The 23123-nt window shown below is 34.0% G+C and overlaps 1 protein-coding gene across 10 annotated transcripts in view; it reads right to left on the bottom strand.

The window, feature by feature from the left end:
• Msp300 (Muscle-specific protein 300 kDa) overlaps window positions 1–23123 on the bottom strand; it is a 280129-nt gene that overhangs the window by 147300 nt on the left and 109706 nt on the right. For 6 of the 10 annotated variants that reach the window (XM_089635775.1, XM_089635776.1, XM_089635777.1 and 3 more), the window contains exon 1: window positions 11164–11895. The exons of 3 other annotated variants lie outside the window; for them this stretch is intronic. In XM_089635775.1, coding sequence (XP_089491901.1) covers window positions 11164–11803 — 640 coding nt within the window. In that variant the 5' untranslated portion in view covers window positions 11804–11895. Of the gene's footprint in view, window positions 1–11163; window positions 11896–23123 lie in introns of those variants that run through there. One more of the 10 variants, XM_089635783.1, reaches the window with a different exon arrangement.

Here is a 23123-nt window from a genome sequence, read left to right as displayed (position 1 = left end):
TGACACTAGAGTTCACTGTTCGATTTAGTGGTAATCCACGATCAATAACACGGCCATGAACCTAAAACGCCCTGGACGGAGCAATTCTAGAACAATTTGAAGCCAAGAGGTGAGACGGGAAGTGTTTGAAAAAAGCCAATATCTACTTATATTTTTAATGACATATTCCATTCCCTCTGATGAGAATCAAATACTCCAAAAAATACAAATCATTTCAAAAGTTTATCGTGTAATTTCCCAGATTTGGATTCAACGCCATTCATAATAAATTGCACTAATGATCTGTCCAAGTCTAGCATGCACAATCGATAAAGCCATATGCCAATAACATATTGACTAAATTTGTCATCTATGGCCAGTTAGCGAATATTTGCGAGTACAAGAGATAGAAAAATTTTGGCGAGACCTCCAAAATATCAGATAAGCATCAGTTAACTGCTTATTATATTAAGTTTACATATATGTATTTTTTTAAATGATGTAATTGTAAAGCTGCACATCTTGACACAGGAATGCCCTAGTGAGATGAGCAGAGTATGTTTTTTATGTTAAAAACTGTTTTTTGAATAAATAAATAAATTTAAAAAATTTAAACATCGTTTTAATAATGTCGTTCGTTGTGCAAAATTAGTGGACTAACGAAGCTCTTAGAATTGAAAGAAGTCGTATACGCGGCGAGTTCGGGCCAATAACACTACATTAGTTCTGGCTTGTAGAAAAGAAATTTGTTCACATAACAAGATAAATTATTAACTCAATGTTAAGTGTTAAAACGTAAATGTGGAATGCCAATGCATGTTTAGAATAGTATTTCAATTCAACATTGTCAATTTATTAATATTTTTACGTGGCTGTATGACGTTTGACGTTTCGGCATGTCAATAGACCTGGTTCTGTGGTGATTCTCCGTACAATTCCTCCGTCGTGGTGATCGTCCAGTGTTGCCAGCGAATATCGATTTCTTATTTATTGCGTTATCAATATCGGTCTGACTATCAACAGCGTGACCGTGCTCGGTAAATCGGTATAAAATCGTCGGTAGTTAAGCCTATCGATACGATATTGTAAAGTTATCGATTTTACTGCGCTGCCCCCAAGGCTTTTTATGCTATTACCTATTGCATTCCACCAATATAAATGTTCCGAAATCAAGTTGCGATTACTAACATGTAACATCTTTATCCATAGTCAATTAATTCAAACGATATATCAGAAACAACATTGTGTGCGAAACTGCGAAACAAGAATGTCTTGTAATAGAGGATAGAGGGATCATCTAGTTTTTTCTATTCCAACGCCGATGAGAGGCACAAATTAATAGACATGTTCGTTTATCAAATAAGTCTTACTCCGTTTGACACCTTGCATTAAAAATATTGGCCATGAGCGACAATAAAAAAAACAGTTATTTCATTCGTGAATTATTAGTAACATTTTCACAATGATTAATTAATGCCTATTAAATCATTACGTCTATAAGACTTTTTCAAAATTAACCTTGTTTAGAATTTATTTAAAAAATGTGCTTGTTTAAAACTAGTGCAACCATGCAGAACAATATTAGTAATAAATCAATTGAATTAAAACAACAATTTTAAATTAATATTGGCTGAAAACATGTTGCACTTATCGGAATAAACTTCTCAGGGGATAGGTCGGAATGTTATCTGTATTAAAAAGATAATATAAAAGTTTTTTCAACACTTTTATAACGTTACTATGGAGTTAATAAGAATATAAATATTAAACTAAATGTGAAGCAACTGAAGAAGTCGATGACATCGTTTTCATATTAAATATGATAAGTTTTTTTTACGTAAATACAATATTAAAATGCACTTTTGATTTTATATTTCATAAGGCCCCGTAACAAGCGTTCAAAGATGGTTTCAAAGGTAAATATGTAAAAACGAAGGTTAGAGGGAGAAATTAAAAAAACGATAATAATTAAGCGAAAATGGTGAAAATATATAATATAACACAACTCGTTTGAAATAGATCAAAAATCTCTCGACAAATGCTTAAGTTGCATCTAAAGATACACTGTGATTTTTTTTATGCCAAAGGGAAATATGTTATAAATCGATAGAAATTCGCAATGCGGGGGCTTTGAGAACCTGAAAAACTTTTAAGTTTATTATTTCCGTACAAACTAATAAGTAGGTTTGTACTTCCATTATTTGTTCAGCACCTAAAGAATTAAAAAAACTTTTGTAACCGAGTCTATACTTCGACGCAATTAAAAATATTATATTGCACAGCTGATTAACTCCTACCGATCGATTTTTTTTTAATTTGACCAAAAAATTTCATCAACTTCGGACATAATTTTGTCGAAATCGAAAACTCAAATAAAAAAAAATTAAATCATAATGTCCTCAGAATGTAGGTACTTTTCACTCCAAATGTGATGTATCAAGTGCGAGTTTCCGGACACCGTGTATAAAAAATAATTCTGAGTTTGAATGATTTTTTTCTGTTTGATGCGAAGCTTTGCGTAGTCGATCAAAGATATTGATTAAAAAAAAGCGGAAATGAAACTTTTCTTTGTCTTTCTTATATATTTAGGATTTAAAGCGTGCATTGCGTGTCATTGAAGCATTTTCTTGACAATTCCGCCGAAGTTGTTTGTTGACAAGGAATTTAGTAGAAATCTGATTGAATTCACAATTATGCACCTATTGTAGATTCAACTGGCAAAAACATTTTATGACTATCACATTAAAAATATTGCCATATTTGTTTTGGCGAACACAGTAATAAATTGATGTTGATTATTTCACAGTTTATTTTTAGACATGGGGTAAGTCCACTAGTCCAGTGTCGCTCTATAAATTAGCCAGAGTGGGTTAAGAGTTCTATACACGAAAGTGTTGTGGTTTTCTATGGAAAGAAATTAATTCAGGTAGGTACCTACCTACTTATTATACTCGTCGATCGGCCAAAAATTGTATACATAATTTACTAGGCTTCACGAAAATACAGAGAATGTAATATTATGTCGAATTGTTTTTCAATTCTGATTTAACCAATATGCAGTTAGTTACATTGGATGATGTTGGCTTATCAGGTTTCCCATCACGCCTATGGTGCCAGATTCGTATATTGTAGTCAAATCCTGATAACCTGAGACATATTTCTGGAAGTTACAAACAATTCTACTACAAAATAGAAAACACTTTCTTGCAAACAGAGTAGTGGATGCATGGAACAAACTCCCACAACATGTCATCGATGCAACAAATATAAATCAATTCAAAGCTCTATTGGATTCACATTTGGGGATAAGAAAGGACTTTAAAACTTAAAACAACTCAATTATGTACTGTCAAACTTGTTGTGAAATCAGATATGAGCGCATCAGCAGAATGCTGCCTGCTCATTAGATAAAAATAATAATAAAACAGTCAGGAATTCAGGAACCACTTTTCGGACAGAAAACTAGTGAAATAATTAATTTGGGTCTTCAAAGGTCTTAAAAAAGCCACTAATAAGATTACCCTGTTTCAATGAAAATGAGCCTTTTCAATAAACCAAAAGTACCTTCCCAGTCAATGTTATAAACCTCAATGTAATAAACGAAGAAAACTACATGTATATATATGCATGTCGACTTGCTTTGGTAAAACCCTTCGAGCCACATTTTTGGGAATGTTTTTATTCAGTGGTTTCATTAAGAATAGTCTTCCAAGTACAACATGGTAAAGTATTTTTTGCTGTATTTTGCGTACAATTTTGTTTAGGTTATTTCGTGAAAACCGTATATGAAATTGCTAATCTCTCAAATCTTTCATAATTATAAGGACATTTGCATTATTTTATACCAAAATTTTGAAAAAAATAACCACTTTAAAACATCAACATCAAGATTTTTAAATACATTTACGAATGTGTAAAAATTCGTTTTTATCGCATCCTGTAAAGTTTTTATTTTATAGATTGAAGCGTTTACGACAGTCGATGTGTTTTGTAATTATTTATTTGAGTATTATGATAAAAATGAACCTAATTCATTCCTTGATTTACAAAGTATGAATATAAATGCATAATTGCTAGATTGGCTAGACGCTAGTAATGGCGCCATGTATAAAAAACCCCGCTATGTTTGCCAACCTCTAATCATTTAGGTTCCTACGCGTAAACAACTTCGCAAAGTATCCAAAACATATTAATCAACCGATATGCTCAGTGCTTAGCAGCTTAACATTATTATAGAATTTGTAAAAAAAAAAAGAAGTTATAATTAATACGCCCCGATAAAACAGTAGTTAGAATCAACGACGATGAAAATAGGTCTGTTGTAGAAGTAAGGCCAGTGTGGTAGTCGAAAAACATGTAAAAAACAATGTATAAAAACAATGTATAAAAACAATGTATAAAAACAATGTATAAAAACTTATTATTTATTTATTTATTTATTTAATACATGTTACATTATTTTGAAATTTACATAAAGTAGATATAATGAATCACCATACTAGGCGGCTGCATGTTTCATGGTGACCAATTGAGTGTAATTACTTTGTATGAAATATGAAATCTAGTGTAAACATATGAAATTAGTAACTATAGATAACTTATATAATAACTATTATGAATAAAAAAAATAAAAATAAAAAGTCTTAAAGTCAAATTGTTTTGTATTTACTATGAATTAAGGGCGTATTGCAATTGTTAGTGGTCTTACTGTAGCGTTGTGGAAGAGCTGTGACTGTTTTACCGGTAGTTCCATTTGTACGACTAAATCACTCGGTTATGGTACAATCTATTTTTATGTGACACCTCACAAGAGCGCAACTGTCTGTACAGAATTCAGACAGGGGAAGTATGTCGTCACCCGGTTGGGCAGCGTTGTGAGGCGGGTTAAGCTAGGGGCTGTAGGAAGGGATTTATTAATGCGGGTCTCGAAGAGGTCCGGATTATCTGGAGGATAAACAGATGCCTATAGCTCGTTCCACATAGGAGCCGACTTACACTAAAACGAGTCGAAGAAACGACCCGTTCTCATGAAGACAGCATCAACTGGGAACGAGTGTTCCGCTCGTGTCCTTCGAGTTTCACGTACGTGCACCGGTGCACCGGTTAAAACGCATATATCAAATCTGCGGGCTTTAATAAGTTTTCACTCCATGAGTTTATTAAAAAAAATAGATGAAATTATGTAATTCATTTGGTGTAATTATTACGTTTATAATAAATAAAAGCCGGTAAATCAAAAAAAAATAGTATAAAGGATGACTTCTTAGCGAAACCACTAAATTTATGCGATTTTACTAGGAGAGGCAAAACAACCTTCTCTAAAAATAGAAATGATGCAATTGAGTGGAGTTTTCTCGGTAATATCAACACTTTATTTTTATCGTAATGAATGTGCTGCCGTATATTATTGTTCGCGTAATGCTTTGAGAATAATATGGTTATTATTACTCACTTTGCGATCTTCGCAAATTTCTGAACGACGTTAATGATTTAATTGATCGCTTGCTCTTATCTGTGATTCTCTCGAATAAAATACTTCCGCCAAATAATACATGACCCCAAAAAACATATTCAATTAAAATTTTGATGAGTAAATTTTTTACGTTTAGGGCTTTTATTTTACCTATAGGTGCGGCATTCTTTTTTTAAATTTTCAATTATTTGAAAATATTAACTACTAGAGCCCTGCCACGCGTTTCTGTGGTTCTGTCTGTCTGTGCAGATAGATAAACAATAACGCGTTTTACTTTTACCTCCAACAGATGGCGCTGTTTAAAAAAAATGTTTGTCCAATAGATGGCGCTGTTTTAAAAAAATCATGGTTTTACAAATCACAGGTGACTTCAATATAATTTAAGTATATGGAAATACACACGTATTCGAATGCAAAGTTTTGTCAAAATTTCAAAGCAGTCGGTGCAGAACTTTCAGTGGTATAAGATTTCAAACAAACAAACAAACATGTTCATTTATATATGTAGATAGATAGATCAACAGGAGTAAAACATCATTTGGTCTAGGCCTCTAAAAGAATTCAATTATGAAGGAAAAGAGAAGTCCTAAAGCATAGAATAAAGAAGAAAACTAGAAGTGCCTTCCTTGTAAATTTGTTTCCAGACCGTCTAGCATGTGGTCTGTCTCTCTTACACTTGCTTAAAATTGTATATCCCCATCCTATTTGAATTTCTTAAACACGATTAAACACAGATTTGTTTGGAAACATAGATAAAAATTGAGCTTATATTTGGAACACGAAACACGCCCAAAAGGCACTTCTTCTATTTATTATTTATTCTACGTCTTGCAGTGACCCGTGTTACGAAACAGCTCAAACTCAATTAGGTCAAGCCACAGCTGGTGAGCATAATAGCTTGTCGTAAAAGCGGCCCGTTCTCATGCGGTAAATGCCACCTACGAAATAGAAAAGTTATTAGTTGGTATTTGAAGTATAACTTTGACATTTATTTTTCCTAGTGACCTTCAAGAATGTTGGTGTCTAACACAGTATTTACCTGTGACTTTTTATCACACTAAATAAATTGAATAATCAATGTTTACCTTGGCAGAGCCACTTGATTCCTACATATGAGTTCAATCAAAGATCATCTACACATTAAAAAATACAGTAAAAACTTATGATAGAAATTGCACTCAAGTAAGTATGAAAATAAATTTAATTGTATAAGTACTTTGAATCTATTTAACGTCTAACTGAATTCTTACAAGAAGATACTAGACAGATACCGCAAAACATTGACATTGAGTTAATGTCATTGAAATAAATACAATATCTTCAAGTAAGCACGCGAGTTTAAGAGTAATATTGCGAAAGCATTATAAACACGAATATTGATACATTAAAGATCATTTCGTATATCGCGCTTTTGGGATGAATTCATTTACATAATTCATAAACATGGTAATAAAGCTATTTTTATAGAACCGACAATTTTGTGTGCAAACATTTTTGTTTGCGAGAAGTTTGACCAGTGGCGTTTGGTGATTTTTTGTTCCTGTGGCTTGACTGTAAAAAAAAAGACGAGACTTTCTCAGACGAAAACATTACTATTTTGGAGAAAGCGCCTTTTATTCGATGTTTTATTGTTGGTAATCCTTATTTTAGCTAACGAAAAATAATTACATAACTACGTAGGCATTTGTGAAGGTAATTGCATAAAAGAAGACAAGAATAGCATAATCTATCACGTATTGTTTTTTTTTGTAAATTGTGATTACTTATATGATTGAATGCTGTAGAAATGAGATCCCTGAGGCGTATGTGTGGTAAAACCGTGGATAAATCTAAAGATTAATGAGCGTAATGAGTAACATTAAGAAAGGGACGCTCAGATGGTTTGGGCACGTAGAATGACAATGAGTGAAAGAAAAAAAGGAGTTGAAGTAGAATATATGACGAAAATTTTAATGGTGGAAGAAGTCGGGGACGCCCAAGGAAGACATGACACGATCAAGTGAACCAGATACTTGAGTCGGGCCAGAATACGGTGTATGAATAGAAATGAGTCAAGGAGTGTGAAATGTGTAATTTTTTTTGCATTATGCTTAATTTCAGAAATTTGTGTCGCAGCTTCAGATACTGAAACTTACAACAACAAAAAATCTTTTTTGAAAGAAAAAGAAATCTTTCTTTTAATCTGTTTTTTACCAACATAATAACATGTATCAACATTTTTTAAACTTAGTTCTTTCGTACAAAAAATCAACAAGCGCCACTAGATCTGACGTCATTGTTTGTTGGAATCATTTCGAAATTACAATACAAACAATATTCACTGTGTTTGTGTTTGTGCAAAGAGAAATGACATCACGAATGCTCCGTCGCACATACAATATACTCTACAATACAATATACTAATATTATCACCAGCGTACGGCGCAGCGCCGGTGTATATATGTTGTTGGTCCTTGGACGCGAATGCACGCGTCATTTATATTCCATCTAAGGTCTACCTGGAAATCTAACCGCGATCCTCTCACATAATGTATTCAATTCGCACAGGTATGGCGGTATGCATTGCGACATCTATTTTCCCACAGCCAGCACTTCCATCGCAGTCCCCCGTCCACCCACATATATCTATTCCAAATAATATATATATGACAGTTTTTACTTTTTCTTTTTATGTTATCGTGAAATCAACTTTTTAAAATTTGTTTATTTATTAATGTTACCTAGTTACTATGAAGTCCCATTAAACAGCTCGATAGCAGTTTTTCAATGGTTTCTTAATAACAATCTACGTACATTATTGGGATCTGGACGTATTTTATTACATTATTATTTCAAATCATAGACAAAAGCTATTTATAGTGAATAATATATATATTTTTAAATACCAAAAAATTAATATTGAACCAGAAAAAAGACGTTTATTCAGTATGTGCTTCCTTCTGAAAATTAGTTGAGAAAATGAGTTTGGTAAGATGTTTTAAATTTTAAAATAAATTATTATTTTAAGTGTCTCCTTTTTGAAACTGTAATATGGTAGTGTTAAGGTGTTTTTTTAATATTTAAATTTAAGTTATTTTGAAAAAAAGTTTGTATTTTCAGAGGAATTTTACTTTGCTCTGGTTCAATCAAGAAATAGTGAATCGTCGAATCACTATTTTTAATGTATTTGCACTCAACTACTCTTGCAGATAAAATTGAAGGATTGACTTATTATTTCAAAAATTACCACGAAGGGAGCATATAGTTAGACGCTATTACTGTACTGGACAAGGGTGTTCCAACTGCCCGTATCAGGTAAAATAGCATCTCTATTTGGGGAATGTCGTAAGGCTGAAGGTAATGAAAGAGGGGTGGAGAAGTTATGGTAGAAACCGATCTAGTTGCCAAACATAATATATAGTATATTTGCGGCACGTTCCAGAATGGAAGATACTTGCCATGGTTTAAGACCACCATCACCAGAAATGACTTGGTCGTGTTTGGTGACCAGATATGAATATCCAAGTACTTCCCCACGTTCCTATTCCTCTTCCCCATCTCCTTCTCCTCCCCATTACTTGTGGATGCCAAAGTCTTACTAGCTCCAGACGGTTGGGAGCAGTTGGGAATCTTGTGCGGCTTCAAGATAAAAAAAATCGAATTCAATCCTCCATTCTCCTCCTTTCGAGTTAAAAATGTGGAAGCTCACCAGCATGATATTGAGAGAATCTTCCAATGTAGAAATATGCTAACTTATATATTATTCCTTTAATTATATTCCACGTCAGGTTTCAAATCTATAATCTTTGGGTCCAGATCCAAGAAGCATCCGTGGTAGAGCGGTACCCAAAGATTGCGGGTTTCAAACCTTGTAATGTGTTGATTATAATTAAAGTCGGTACGTTTGCAACTATTTCCCGTGTGGAAGATTCTCTCAGTATCACGCTGGTTAGATTCCACATGTTACGTTTGAAAGATGTGGTTTTAAATCTTTAAACCGCTTGCAAGCAGGCTTACCGGCAAAAGCGTATTTATTACAACCTTGGCCAGCTTATAAAATGTTGTAAATACCTAAACGCGGCGCGCCGGTTCCCCCTACAGAATACCTGTGCCAAAAAACACCAACATTCGTGTTTGAGGTTGTTAAAACGCCAGCCACAATCAACATAAAAATACTACACCGAGCAGTTTGCATAATTGTATGCTAATAGGAGTAGGTACCTACCTACCTGCCTATATCCTCAAGTAACCGGCGAGAGGTGACTTCTGATATTGACTATGACAACACCTGTGAAGAATCTTATTTTGGTATTTTTCTCGCTCTTCCTACTGGCAAGACCTCAGAGTAAAGAATAAAATAGAAGTGCCTTCAATACAAATTTGAAAGGAAACAAATGTTCCATTTAACCTAACATCGTAGATCTCCGTTACATTTGAATTTAGTAAACACAGTTTTGTAATGTAAATTTAAGCCTCAATTGGGTAAATATTTGGCAAAAGGCATTTCTTGTGTTATTTTTAATTCTATGGGCATGACACTTTGGTAATTCAATTGATACAGCGCTTGAAAAAACTCTATTGCGTTTATACCAATTTAAGTGCCGGTGTAAAGTGAAACATCTCTAAATGGTATAAAATAAAGTAGCTATTCGTGTTTGTGCGCTTAGTTCTTCTAACATACGCAACGGATTTTGATAGGGTTTCCACTACAATTTAGAGAATTTCTCCGAAGGGTTTATATATATATAATGCATTCATTTTCTATTTTTAGAAAGTAGACAAAATTCTATGTTCATCCTAAAAATCACAACCTCAAAACTTTACTCCAAATCATTCACAACCCCGAACAACGCCGGGTACACGTGGACTAGTATTGTATAAGCCGGTGAATAATATATGATATTCTGAATATTATGTTTAGTGCATTAAGATTAAACACTAAAAACATATTAGATAATAACACCAAAACATTACCTAAAGTTAACACTAAAAACATATTAGATAATAACACCAAAACATTACCTAAAGTTAACACTAAAAACATATTAGATACTATTCGGTTTCGCCCGAGCTTCAACATCCATTTTCGTTATTGAACAATAAATGACAAGGAATTCCTAGCAAAAAATAGCTGTGCAAATTAAATGTCGCAAGAACAGACCGTTTGAGAGTTACTGTGGTTTAAAAGACATTTTATGTATGCTTTATGGTTCAGAATCCAATAACCACGCGAATGTTTGTTGTAACTTGTAATTTTAATTGACTGAGTCGTGCCTTCACTGAAAGTTTTTCCAAATATTTTCATAAACATTACCGGCACAAAGTTTCTTATCTTCACACTTTACTGGTTTCTTTATCGTTCAACTAATAGAAGATAACATTCTTTATATTGACAAAAATACAGTGCCAGTGTAATTGCATATCCATCAACATGATCCAATCATTTATTACTACTAGGTACTATATATATAAACAGAAATATTCTCCAATATATACTACAATCGATATTACACATTGAAAATCTTTGAAATTTCCGTTCCATTTGAAAAATGAATATTATTATCAGTGAAAAATATATAATCGTTCCACTTGGAACCGGTTGTCGGTAGAAAAGGTTGTAAATAAACAATAACAGTCGAGAAACATGGTTTTGTGTCTTGTGCAACGTTGCTTGAAAGATTTTATCTTAATCGCAAAACTCTGCCTTTTCTAAAATGTATTTGAACACAAACCTCTAATTTCAGCAATGTGCGAATCGTACTCAGAATTACTTCGCACAAACTCCATCCTTGCTGCCATGTTCTGGAAGGTGTGATGTGGGCTCCGGGGGCTGTCGTCGGGTATCCTGGCGCTGGCGCTGGTGGAAGAGGACTTGGACTGGCTTTGGTAAGCCGAGTCCTCGTATGTCCTCCTCTCGTCTGAAGGAGTCCTGCTGAGGGTCTCCCCTCTGGATAAGGGTTTCATGGTGGTCACTTCACGCACGGACTTTTTCACGATTATCTTTTCAAATTTCACATATTTCACGCCGGCACCCAGGTCACCCTCTTCGGTAACTTTTTGTATTGTTTCCTGGTAGTCAGGTTCACGGTGGCGCAGCTTCACCTCGATGAGAGAGCTTCCGGAAGCTTGCCGCTTTCTCTGCTCTTCTCGAAGTCGTCTCTCTATGTCGGCTACGTCCACCACGGCTGTTCCGTCGGTGGTGTCCGTGCCGGCACGTTCCTTGGTCGGGGATCCCGTGCCGGAGGACCAGACCTTCTCGAAGAAGCTGACCCGGTCCCGCAGCTTCTTGGTGGCGGGTGATGCGGGAGCTGCGGGGGTCGGCGAGGGAGCCCTAGGGGGTGGCCCCCCGGGGTCGTGTCTCTTGTCAGCCATGGTTAGCGTGTCATGACTCGCGAGCTGTCAGTTGTGTGGGCGGGGCGTGCAGCGACAGAACCCTAGTGCGGCCCGCGGTGGCCGGTTCGATACTAAGCCGGAGCCGGAGGTCGGAGGAGTGAGAGTGCCGAAGGTTCGGGCGCCAGTTGGGGGGGGGTTACCCCATTACCCCTCCCCCCACCGCACCCCTCCGCGTGAACCTCTCAGCGCAGGCGCCCTCTTTCTCGAGTTTGCTCTCTCAATTCTCAATAACAAAGGACGCATTCAGGAGTATCGGTGACTCTCTAACTTGGAGCGAATACGATTCGGAATAATTGAGTGTAATTATCCAATGCCGTCTGGAAAGAGCGTATTATTAACCAGTGCTAATAATAATAAATTGTTATTGAATCAAACGAATTATGTTTATAAGTATCCCCTTCATTTGTTTAGTATGCTTGCGACTTTGATAAAGTGTTAAGCTTGCGTGTATGATTGTTTGCTTCCAGCGGAAAAATAAATCTAATGTGGTTAATTACTGTATTTGCTATTTGATATATACACGTTCCAAAAAACGAATAAATAAGTGTGTTCAAATTACTAATGTAATCACACACATTAAAACCCACCACAAATAGTAGCCATTTACTTTTTTGTATCTCTTAAAGAACCTAGTAATTTAATTAAATAAATACTCAAACATTATTAATCTATCAATCTCGCTTGCTTACATGTAAATTAGTGTAATTATACCCGAAATAATACACTGAACTAAGCATGGTAAGAATGTATTAAAATTAGAAAAACATATAAACAAGATATTTTTAATGAAAATAAATAACTTTGAATACACCACTATCACTATTAATCAAATAATCGAGTTGTTTCGAAACCAATTCAATTGTTTCTTCGTCAAAATAAACGCATAATGAAAATTAACAAATATAAACATAGACAAATACCAGTATGTATATCAACTTATACATAAATGCAATAATTACCTATTTTAAAAAAATATATTTATAATTAATTAATCACCGCTCATTGTAATATTTTTGTCCTTATTTACTAATGTGTCCATTCTTTTATTTGTTTATTTTCATCATATGTTTATCCCGACGATTAAACCATTGGTTTTTAAACATGCCGATTATTTTGATTTGACTTGATAGTGGTGTATAAAAAGTTGCTTATTTTCAAAATAAAAATAACACCACATGCTAAATTGGCGATTACTGATAAAAAAAACATTTTTTCAATCGCTGCCGACCTTAATCTATTCAATCGAAATCGAAAATATGCTTTCAGTTTCTATGTCCCCAAAAATGAACTGTCAAACTCTCGTTTTCAATGGAGTATGTTTAACAGCGCTCTTGAAATGGTAAGTACATACCTAACTATTGCCGAATTTCCTGTCTGGGAAAACACAATCGTTGGCCCGTACAACAATGTAATCAGTAGGACCTACCTACCTGCGAGATAAAAATAAACACAACATGTCCGATGCGGTAACGTACTACAAACCATATAGGAATACACATTTGTGTCAGTAAATAAATACATTGTATAGGACTCAATCCATACAAATTTTCATCAGAACGAACATCATTTGCGATTCGAAGATTCGGACATGACAAAATAAATGGACTATTCCCCATAGAGCTTTACAATTAGAGGTGTCAAAACGTGTTCCACTATTATAATGCGATAAGCGGTGCGCATAGACCGGATTGGATAGTTTCACTAAGAGCGTTGGAGGTCAGATGGAGATAAAAAGTTGAACCAATTTTATTCGCTACATGTCTCATCTAAATACATACATCAATGTTTTTTCCACACTTGCAAATTACGAAGAGAGACAGACTATTTCCTCTCCCATTCAACATCACATTACTGTTAACAAGTTCACTGGGTGACAGTGTTGTATTTAATTCCTATTTAGTACTGATGACATCATGATCATAATGATGATCAGATCGCCATGAATGGCGGACAATATTACCTACAATATTATTCATGAGGTCAATTATAGTAAGACTTGACATTATTACAAACAACTGTAGTTTCACATCATTGCTGTGGTTTTATTATTGATTATGTAAAGAAAACCTATGAAATGCACAAAAATGCTATATATGTTTAAACAAAACAAACTCTCTTCTTGGTAGAACAATTATTTATTTAAGAGGGGGGAATGGAACGTACGGTGAAAGAGAACATGTCTAAAATAGGTCTGTATAATATTAAGATAATATTTTTTGTTTATTGCTAATAGACTCATTATTATTAAGGGATTTATTAGTTATCTAGTGGTTTTTCTATTATTATTAATATGTAGAAACCACTTGGTTTTTTTAGTAAATTTAGTGCACCGAAAAGATAAACCGATTGGACTTGCTTGAAGTAAGCTCAATTTTTCCTCACTTCTGGTGAAATTGATCTAACATTTTCAAAAACCGAAATTACTCATTGAAAATTTATATTTATTTATTTATTTCGTTGTTTCACAGAATTTGAACAATTCGTTAAATTTCTAAGTTGATTTTCAAGTTCTGTGGAGGTTCTATTCAAGTAGGTACTGACATTATTTCCATTTTGTGAAACAACTGGCCATTATTGGCCATATATTTTTTTTTTTTATAAAGAAAGACAAACATTCCCGGGTTACGAATAACCTGACAATATTTGAAAATCTCCTACTACCACCACAGAAAGCGGAAAATGTTGCTTGTGTTGTGATGGAGGACTTAGCCAGCCGAGGAATTGAACACGCTACGCCTGGGTGGGACCCAAGCGCGATGTCAACTCGGCCACCATATAGTAACAGAACTTGAATAGAACCTTTACACAACTTGAAAATCATGTTTGAAATTTGATAAATTGTTCAAATTCTGTGAAATAACCCATCCTTAGTGTTTTGTAGTAGAAAGATCTTGTGTGTATGACGTATGACCATTTTTTTTATTTATTGGTTTATATAGATCACACTTCTAGGCAACCTTTATTTTGCTTAGGAAATATAATGGATAGACTCTTACGCCCGCGCCGCCGTACCATTATTGATCTAAATCTGAAAACATAACGCGTTAATTTCCATCGATGAGTAAAACCACATTCAGAGAGCCAAGGTCAATAGATAAAGCCTTATCGTAAGGTCAGGGTCAATCCAAATAAGGCGGGTGACAGAACTCTCGATTATGCAAACCAGTTGACATGTTTAGATTTACATAATAGACGATTGCGGATGAATTCATCGTATAAAAATAGAAATTGGTCAGCTTGTATTGAAAAAAAAATATAGAAATTGGTCAGCTTGTATTGAAAAAAAATACTGTCAGAAACGTATAAATTGACAAAGGTAACTTTGCAAGCGGGTCCAGAAGAAGGATTAAAAGGTGACACGGTTTTTGTTATTCATTTGTCAAAATATTTTCATGCTTAATCGTTTGATGGGTTTTTTTTTTCAAAATTTTGACATTAACGGTTCTGATAAAAATCAACAAAAGTCCAGATAATTACAATGTTAGTAGAAGCTGATGCCAATTTAAGCTGCTTTAACAAATATATGAACACAAAAAACGTACGAAAAGAGTTTGCTATTTTTGACTAGTTATTTGTTTTTCCAATTATTTTCATATTGACAAAACCAACTGTACAATTATCCGTGTCAAGCTTTACTCGACGATTATATATAGGGTGACGATTATATACTTAAATCGACGATTATATATACGGTGACGATTATATACTTAAATCAACGATTATATATACGGTGACGATTATATACCTACTTAAATCGACGATTGAATTGTAAATGTTTGCATAGAACATTATTCTAACATCATCTATGTATCAGCACAATCAATGAACTCCACGGATCATGCCATATTGGTAGCATTTAATGATTTTAATTATAAGGTTGGTGAGATTCTATTAAGAAACATAATATTATATTGCGTATATGGATCGATAAAGATTACTGTTCCATCTATGGAAAAAACTGAAAAATGGCAATAATCCATCTATGAATGAGAATAAATGTGTGACCTTTGATGATTTGCAAACTAAACTATGTAGCTGTTAATAGCAATATTATTTTCAAAAATGTTTATTCAGTCGTGTCATATTAATAATGTCTAACGAAATTATTTACAATCGACCCACTTGGCTATTTCTTATAAGACATTGTTTGCCCTCGTATGCATTTTTATACCAACCATTAGCAATATGGAGGTCATAAAATAAACATAATTGTTTTCTTCCATTGTTGAGACGTATTTCGTTACTCATAGCTTATCGGCTAGTTGTTTCTCAGCTTCAAAATAACGCCCGATAAGCGGCAATTAATAATGTGACGAAAACATTTAAAGATCAAGGCGTAATAACCAGCCGTATTGATTAACAATAATGTCACGCATGGTTTGCTACAGGTCTCGAGGTCTACAAAGTACAATCTGCAGACAGTGTTGGTTGTAGACACTGTTGTCTTCAGACTCCAGACTATTATTGTAGGCCAAATAATGGCCGATCAAACTCGCCTAGTCACGATGCAGCCCAGACAACTCTCAAGACGGTTAAATTCACATACAAATACTTGCAGTGGGCGTTTTTCTATAATATATGTTCTATCTGTGAACATATCTGCTCTAGAACAGCGCGAACAGAGCCTGTTTTTTCGTCAAAGCTTCTTTTTAATTTCCAATTATTTCAAAAAGAATTCGTATGGAGATTCTATCGAGATTAATTCACAGCTGTTAGTAAAATAGAAACAAATATCACAACAACCAGGCCGCAGGCAATTGAAGAAAAAGTGTTCAGAAACAGTAGGTAAGCCCTTACCCTATTTTAGCTACAATCAATGTGATTGGCATTAAAAGCTCTGACCTTGGCCATGATTTTATTACTTCAATATGTAAAACGATAATCGTTTCCAACTCAAAGGACTATAATTATTCCTGCATCGACAAAATTTTAGCAAGAAAAAACCAGACGCATTCGACATATTATTTCGACATAATAATAAATTGCACAATTGTCGTAATTTTAGTCCTTTATTACGCCAGTCATTTCCGCATCCTAATAAGAATCTGAACCGTTGATTTCAGATAAACAAGATGAGCTTTTTCAGTACCAGAAGTGACCGCGTAAGTCGGATGGTTTCTTTGAAAACCAGACGACTTCACGCAGCTCCAATATTTATAACAATACCATCTAAACATGTTGACCTCTGTACTGAGTTATCCATGTACGTGAGTAAATGAGAATTGTTTGGAGTAATATTGGAAATTAAAACTAATACCTAGAAATGAAACTAATATGGGCACATATTAATATCTTTAACTCAACCCATTTTAAATCAGCATTTTCCGCCGGCCATGAGTAAATAATAAATTTTTAGAACAAGCGAAGAGCATAAAGAAATACGTTTTTTTAAAACTAAGGCTTCTTTGAAAAAATCCTATCACAGTTAGCATCATTACTGCATACTACACCATTGTTGTAAACTTATCACGTTATTCTGACATTAGCTGTTAATGTCAATTGGTTGTGTGCAATCATTAAATTGTAGTTATTATAGTTTCAAATTACTATTGTCTCCACGAGAGCAAGCAAAAATGACTTATATTTATCGACTAATTTCATATCTTACGACAGTATTATGAATGGCTAACGTACATAACCTGTTGTCTTGGATGTGTAGCCACATAGATTGCTTATGCACACAACATGTAAGACAGGAAACAGTTAGGAACCTGCGAATTTGTTCCATCGTTAGCCATTATTATAAAATTTCCAGTGCTTTCTTCTCTGTAGATCTAACAATTACAAAACTAGGCTAAACTAGGCTAGGCTATTGAAGTCGAATATTCAAAGATAGCTTTCTTCATGCGAGTTCTTCTTGGACGCAATGTGGCTCTACCAATTTTCAAGACGAGATGTAAAAATATAGGAGGGATATCGGTGGAATGCTCTCCAAATATCACCTATCAAATTTAATAAAGTTTAAAAGTTAATACCACGTAAGCTTCCCAATTATCAGGAGCCGATGGGGCTAGGTATACAACCATCACTTGGAATTGTTGTATTCTGGAGAGAATCGATCTGGTCATTGAACACAACTAAAGCAAATTCAGGTATTGTTTTATTTTTGGATTGTGATATTTTCTTATAGGGATGGTGAAATTATCTGCCACTAGGGTTACTTAGGGTTGTTAAAATGTTATGTATATCTCTCTAACCACCTTTGAATACATAGGTATACAACCATCAGTTGGAATTTTTGTATTCTGGAGAAAATTGATCTGGTCATTGAACACAACTAAAGCAAATTCATGCATTGTTTTATTTCTGAATTGTGATATTTTCTTATAGGGATGGTGAAATTATCTGCCACTAGGGTTACTTGGGGTTGTTAAAATGTTATTTATATCTCTCTAACCACCTTTGCATATAACTACGTAACTAAATTAGAATAATGGTAACCTAGTGGATTTAATCACAATGTGCTCGTACATGGTTCGGTCAAATCGTGATATGTTTCGTGTTTTCGTTCTATGGTCCTATGCCCCTATTATATGAACAAGAAGAGTGAGCATTGTCCAATATCCGTACACAAGTTAAGTACTAAGTAGGTACCAAGTACACATCAGCAAGGTCGCACCATTCGGCCTACGTTTTTTTCACTTGGCTTCATCTCAGACTATTTTCATTGATGTTATATTTGTGCAAAAAATCTGCGAACACTCGGTACGACGATATTCATAATTGCGGATGATGTATTATTTTTTTCTCCATATTAGACTGTAATAAACGCATTCAATAAAATAACTTTATAAGGTTAGGTTGGTGCAAATTTAACACATGTAACAAATTTGAAGTGAAGGAAAATGTATCGATTTAAAATAAATTTAAAAAAAAAAACAATTTCTAATGGCATTTTTTTCTTTGCGCTTTTTAAAGAATCTCCAGATATTCAACAAAAAATCAACAATTATACTCTACTAAAAAAATATACAACAGGCAGAGGTCGTGGGTTTGAATCAGATTAAAAATATGTATTTTTTATCAGGGAGAGTTTGAGCCCGTCTCAAAAAAGTTCTGTTTAAGATGCACTAAAGTGGAGTATCGATAAATATTAATAACCGCCTATAAGAAAGCCCCTTTGATGAACCACACATTTATATATATTTTTTTAAACACTGAGACCTAAGTAAGAACAATATAACAACACTGGCGAAGGTCCCAGCGTATTACCACAAGAGATGTAATTACATAATTTAAACATACTAAATAAAATCAATATTTCCAAATAATGTCTAACCTACAAGTAGTTGAATAAAGTTCATATTACGAGTTTTTCACTCGGTTGTTCATAATATCCAGTTTCAGTAATCAATATATCAATTGTTTGGGTTCAAGGAAAGATATAATATAATTTGTCCACAAATTAAAAAAAAAACATCACACAATTGTCACAGCTAAAATTGTGCGTGACTCTTTTTCGGTAATGTTTTCGAAATAAGCCAGCCTGAAAGATAATTTGCTCTTTATCGGAAATATATGTATTTTTTGTTTGTTGTTCCGTTTTGGCAAAGACGGGCAATGTCACAAGGATGACCAAACAGCAAAGCTGCTATGACTCCAGCAATGTGAGCTTTGGTTTGACGACTCACTATCCAAATAAAATGTACCAATCCAGGAGCTCAAATCCGTGGTCGCCCAAACCCCGCGGAAGAAGAAGTAAGTGAAAAAAAAAATTGCTGTTACGAAACCTACATGATAGATATATTTCAGGTAGAAATATTTTCACCAATGTTTTCTTGTGCACATCACGAATTAAAAGTAAGAAAAAACTCCCTCCAGTGATCTTTACAAACTGAAGTGATAATAATATATGATATTGCAAATATGAAAATTGGAAATACAATTTTCAATTGTATGAATAAAATTTCTAGAATGACGTTAAGTCAAAAGATCCCAAGTCACGTCATATAGACACCTACCATAGGAATCGATATTACAAATTACAAGTAATAGTTTCTAGTGTTAGACAAGCTTTGAGATTTGTTATTAGTGATTACAATGAAATTCCAAAAATATTTTTCTACTCTCGCGAGTAACAAATGCATCGATAATATCATAATATTTGATGACAACACCAAAAAAATTATGACTAAAATTACACTTTTTTATTTGACGGAAAAATTTGCACTACACATATTTATGGCTTATTCGGACTCATTTTATGATAAAACCAACTCAACGCATGTTAGGTTTCAGTGAGGAGTCAACGCAATGTTTTGTTGGCAGCACTGTATAGACCGGTGTAGGATGGTTTTGCTGGCTGGCTGTGTGAAGTAGCCTTGGCTCCGGGAGGCGGTCATAAATTTAAACCAAGGCCCCGAAAGATAACATGGCCGGCACATTTAGCCCGAGAGCCTCAGACGCTCAGTCATAATGCCCATACCATACCCCGACACCCATACTTATACCTAGCTATCTGCATACCTTTTATAACATCCTATAGCATTCCACCATAAAATTGTACAGGTACAGGTAAGTACTTATTCAATATTATAATATTATCAAGAAAGCCTCTTAAAACAAAAAAATGTTGCTGAAAAAATTTTGGTTTGCCTAGCGATTTAATCGGATTTGCTAAGATGATTCGAATGAATTATTATTGAATTACCATTTTATTGCCAGTGTTAAAAATTGATATCTATCCATGTAGCCAATGTGGTTATCTATCAGATACACTTTGCCAATTTACACAAGTCCTTCATTCGTCCTCGAGTAAATTATTCGAATATAATCGATTGCGCTATTGCTAATCTCGTCTGATGGCGTATTTGCTTATTTCCTTGTTTATAATTATGTTTTAATATACTGATGTGAGTAGGTAAGTCATTAATTTCGTATTTGAAATTATTTCCAACCATTCTGAAAGAATCATCTTGAATATTGTAGAAAACATACGATGTATACAAAACACATATATGTGTTGTGTCAATTTACTTCTTTATCTTTTTAATAAATTTCTTTTCAACATTTTCCCAAATATCTGAGCTTATTACACCAAGGCACATGTGATAATTATAATATAATTAAAGTTCTCAAATATATTTAAGCGCATTGCAAGGGTTATAAAACACAGCTAACCTCGAAGTCTTCCATAAAACAACATACCTAATTATAAACTATGTCTATAAATTATTATTTTTTTACTTTCAAATACGTAGATATACTCACATATTTTAACCTCGCATTAAGAAACACACCAAGGTGCTATAAAAATATGGGTAGAGTGGAATATTTATCTGAGTTTTAAATTGGTTGACCAACTTACCAGACACATTGAAAAAAAATCAACCCGTAAAACAATTTTTTTTTTTTGATAGATGTATTTTAAAACATTTTTTGGCTTCTCTGAGGATTGAACCTTCCTCTCCAGGGGCTGATTCTTAACTGCCGTAAACTTTTAAAATATCTTTTAAAAACATAAAATAAAATGGTTTGACTGAGGATTGAACTTCCTCCCAGAGACTGAATAAAATAAGTGAACCGCCAAATCCTGATTGAGTGGTACCAATATTTGTTTAGTGTTTGTAATTTTTTATAATGTCATCCAATTTCTGAGATGCGTGTATTTGCACATGTGCGTAAGTACCACCGTGGAATACATTGTCATCGACAATGATTAATATTGATATTGATAATAATAATTATTGCTTATAATTATTTAGTATCCTTTATGCCATATAACCTTGTTTTATAAACAATAGGTTATCATTATAAAAAAATAATAATATTTGACAAGTCAAAAATATTTCACCAACAAATGAAGATATAATATGTTTCGACGCCATCTAGTGAGAAATTTAGCACTAACAAAGCCTTTCCTACAAAAATAAAAGATGGTTGTTTACAGATGGAAAAAAATATGATAAGCAGTAATTGTTGATTGAGGTACTAGTACATATTGAATTATTTGGCGGGTTAGAAATAAGTTGACATAGCTCAGTGGTTTCAGAGTACCTGACCGGACATCAGAAGGCACAGGTTCAATTCCCGTTGGCGGCATTTATTTTTACTCGGGAGATATTTTCAGTTTGTATTGATATTTCAGGCGACTAATTATTGCTTAAAATAAATTGAAGAATAGAATCACGGAACCATGTTCCGGTTTTTTACAACAATCGTGCCTACCGTTCCTGCTGAATGGCAGTTTCGAAGTCGATTTCCAGTGTCCTGAAGTAAATGAAAAAAAGTATTTTTTGTTGCAATCACTCATTTATCAATTTCAATCTGGGTACAAAAAGCCATATATTTTTATCCCCTCCAAACACAATATTAAAACATGGTTCGTTAGTGAGCATTTTCCCTGTCATAGGTTCGTGAGTTGTGCCGTTTATGTCATTGTTATGACCTTATACAGAACTGTATAAATGATTTCACTTCCAGTTAGAATCGTTATTTTCACATTTCACTATCGGCTGATTGATTAACAGCTGCATTGATGTCTAATGCTTTCACAATTAACTCGTGGCTGGTATAATGTTCCCTTTCAAAATGTTCCCAGTAAAAGTGTCCCCTTCCAAAATGTCACCGGTCAAAACGTTCCCTGCTAAAATGTTCTTGGCTAATAGTCGCAGAGTGGAAATAACTCAAATAGATAACACAATAACAATAATTAAGGTATAAGGTTATATTACGTTAAGTAAGGTACATAGGTTAGGACATAAATGTGTCGCTTAAGTCTCAACAGTTTTTGAGAAGAGTAACAAAGAGCTTTCATACTTTTTGAACATGGTTGCAATTCATTGTGACTGACTGTACCAATCAACGTAATTATATTTTACCCATTTCTAATTGGGAACATTTTTGCAATGAACATTTTGACCGGGAACATTTTAACTGAGGACATTTTTAGTAGGAACATTTTTACAGAGAACATTAATTGTTACGAAGAACATTACCTATTACCTACAACCCAATTAACTATTGAAGCTATGCCGACTGACCACTCTGGTACCCTAAAGCTTATCGATTTTTACTCACTGGTCAGTTCAGTCTGGCCTGTAATATTGTGGTGTGGGTATAGCTGTTTCTTTATGTACACGGCTGGGAGCGGTATATCAATCCATTACGGTATTTAAGGGGATTCGAACATGCAATGTTGATCATATCTAGCACCATTCTTTTCCCCTTGGCTATAACCTACAATGCTCGAAAGAACTGTATCACTAAATCAATAAATTAATTCCCCCGTTTAAAAGCCTATTTTTTCAACATTCAATGCTTGGTAGGTACTATTAAAGTATAATATTAAAATAACTTT

Source organism: Hesperophylax consimilis, chromosome 9 (genome assembly GCF_061612785.1).
Source record: "Hesperophylax consimilis isolate HC1 chromosome 9, BYU_Hcon_1.0, whole genome shotgun sequence".
Lineage (NCBI taxonomy): Eukaryota > Metazoa > Arthropoda > Insecta > Trichoptera > Limnephilidae > Hesperophylax > Hesperophylax consimilis.
This window is presented reverse-complemented; position numbering and strand designations above follow the sequence as displayed.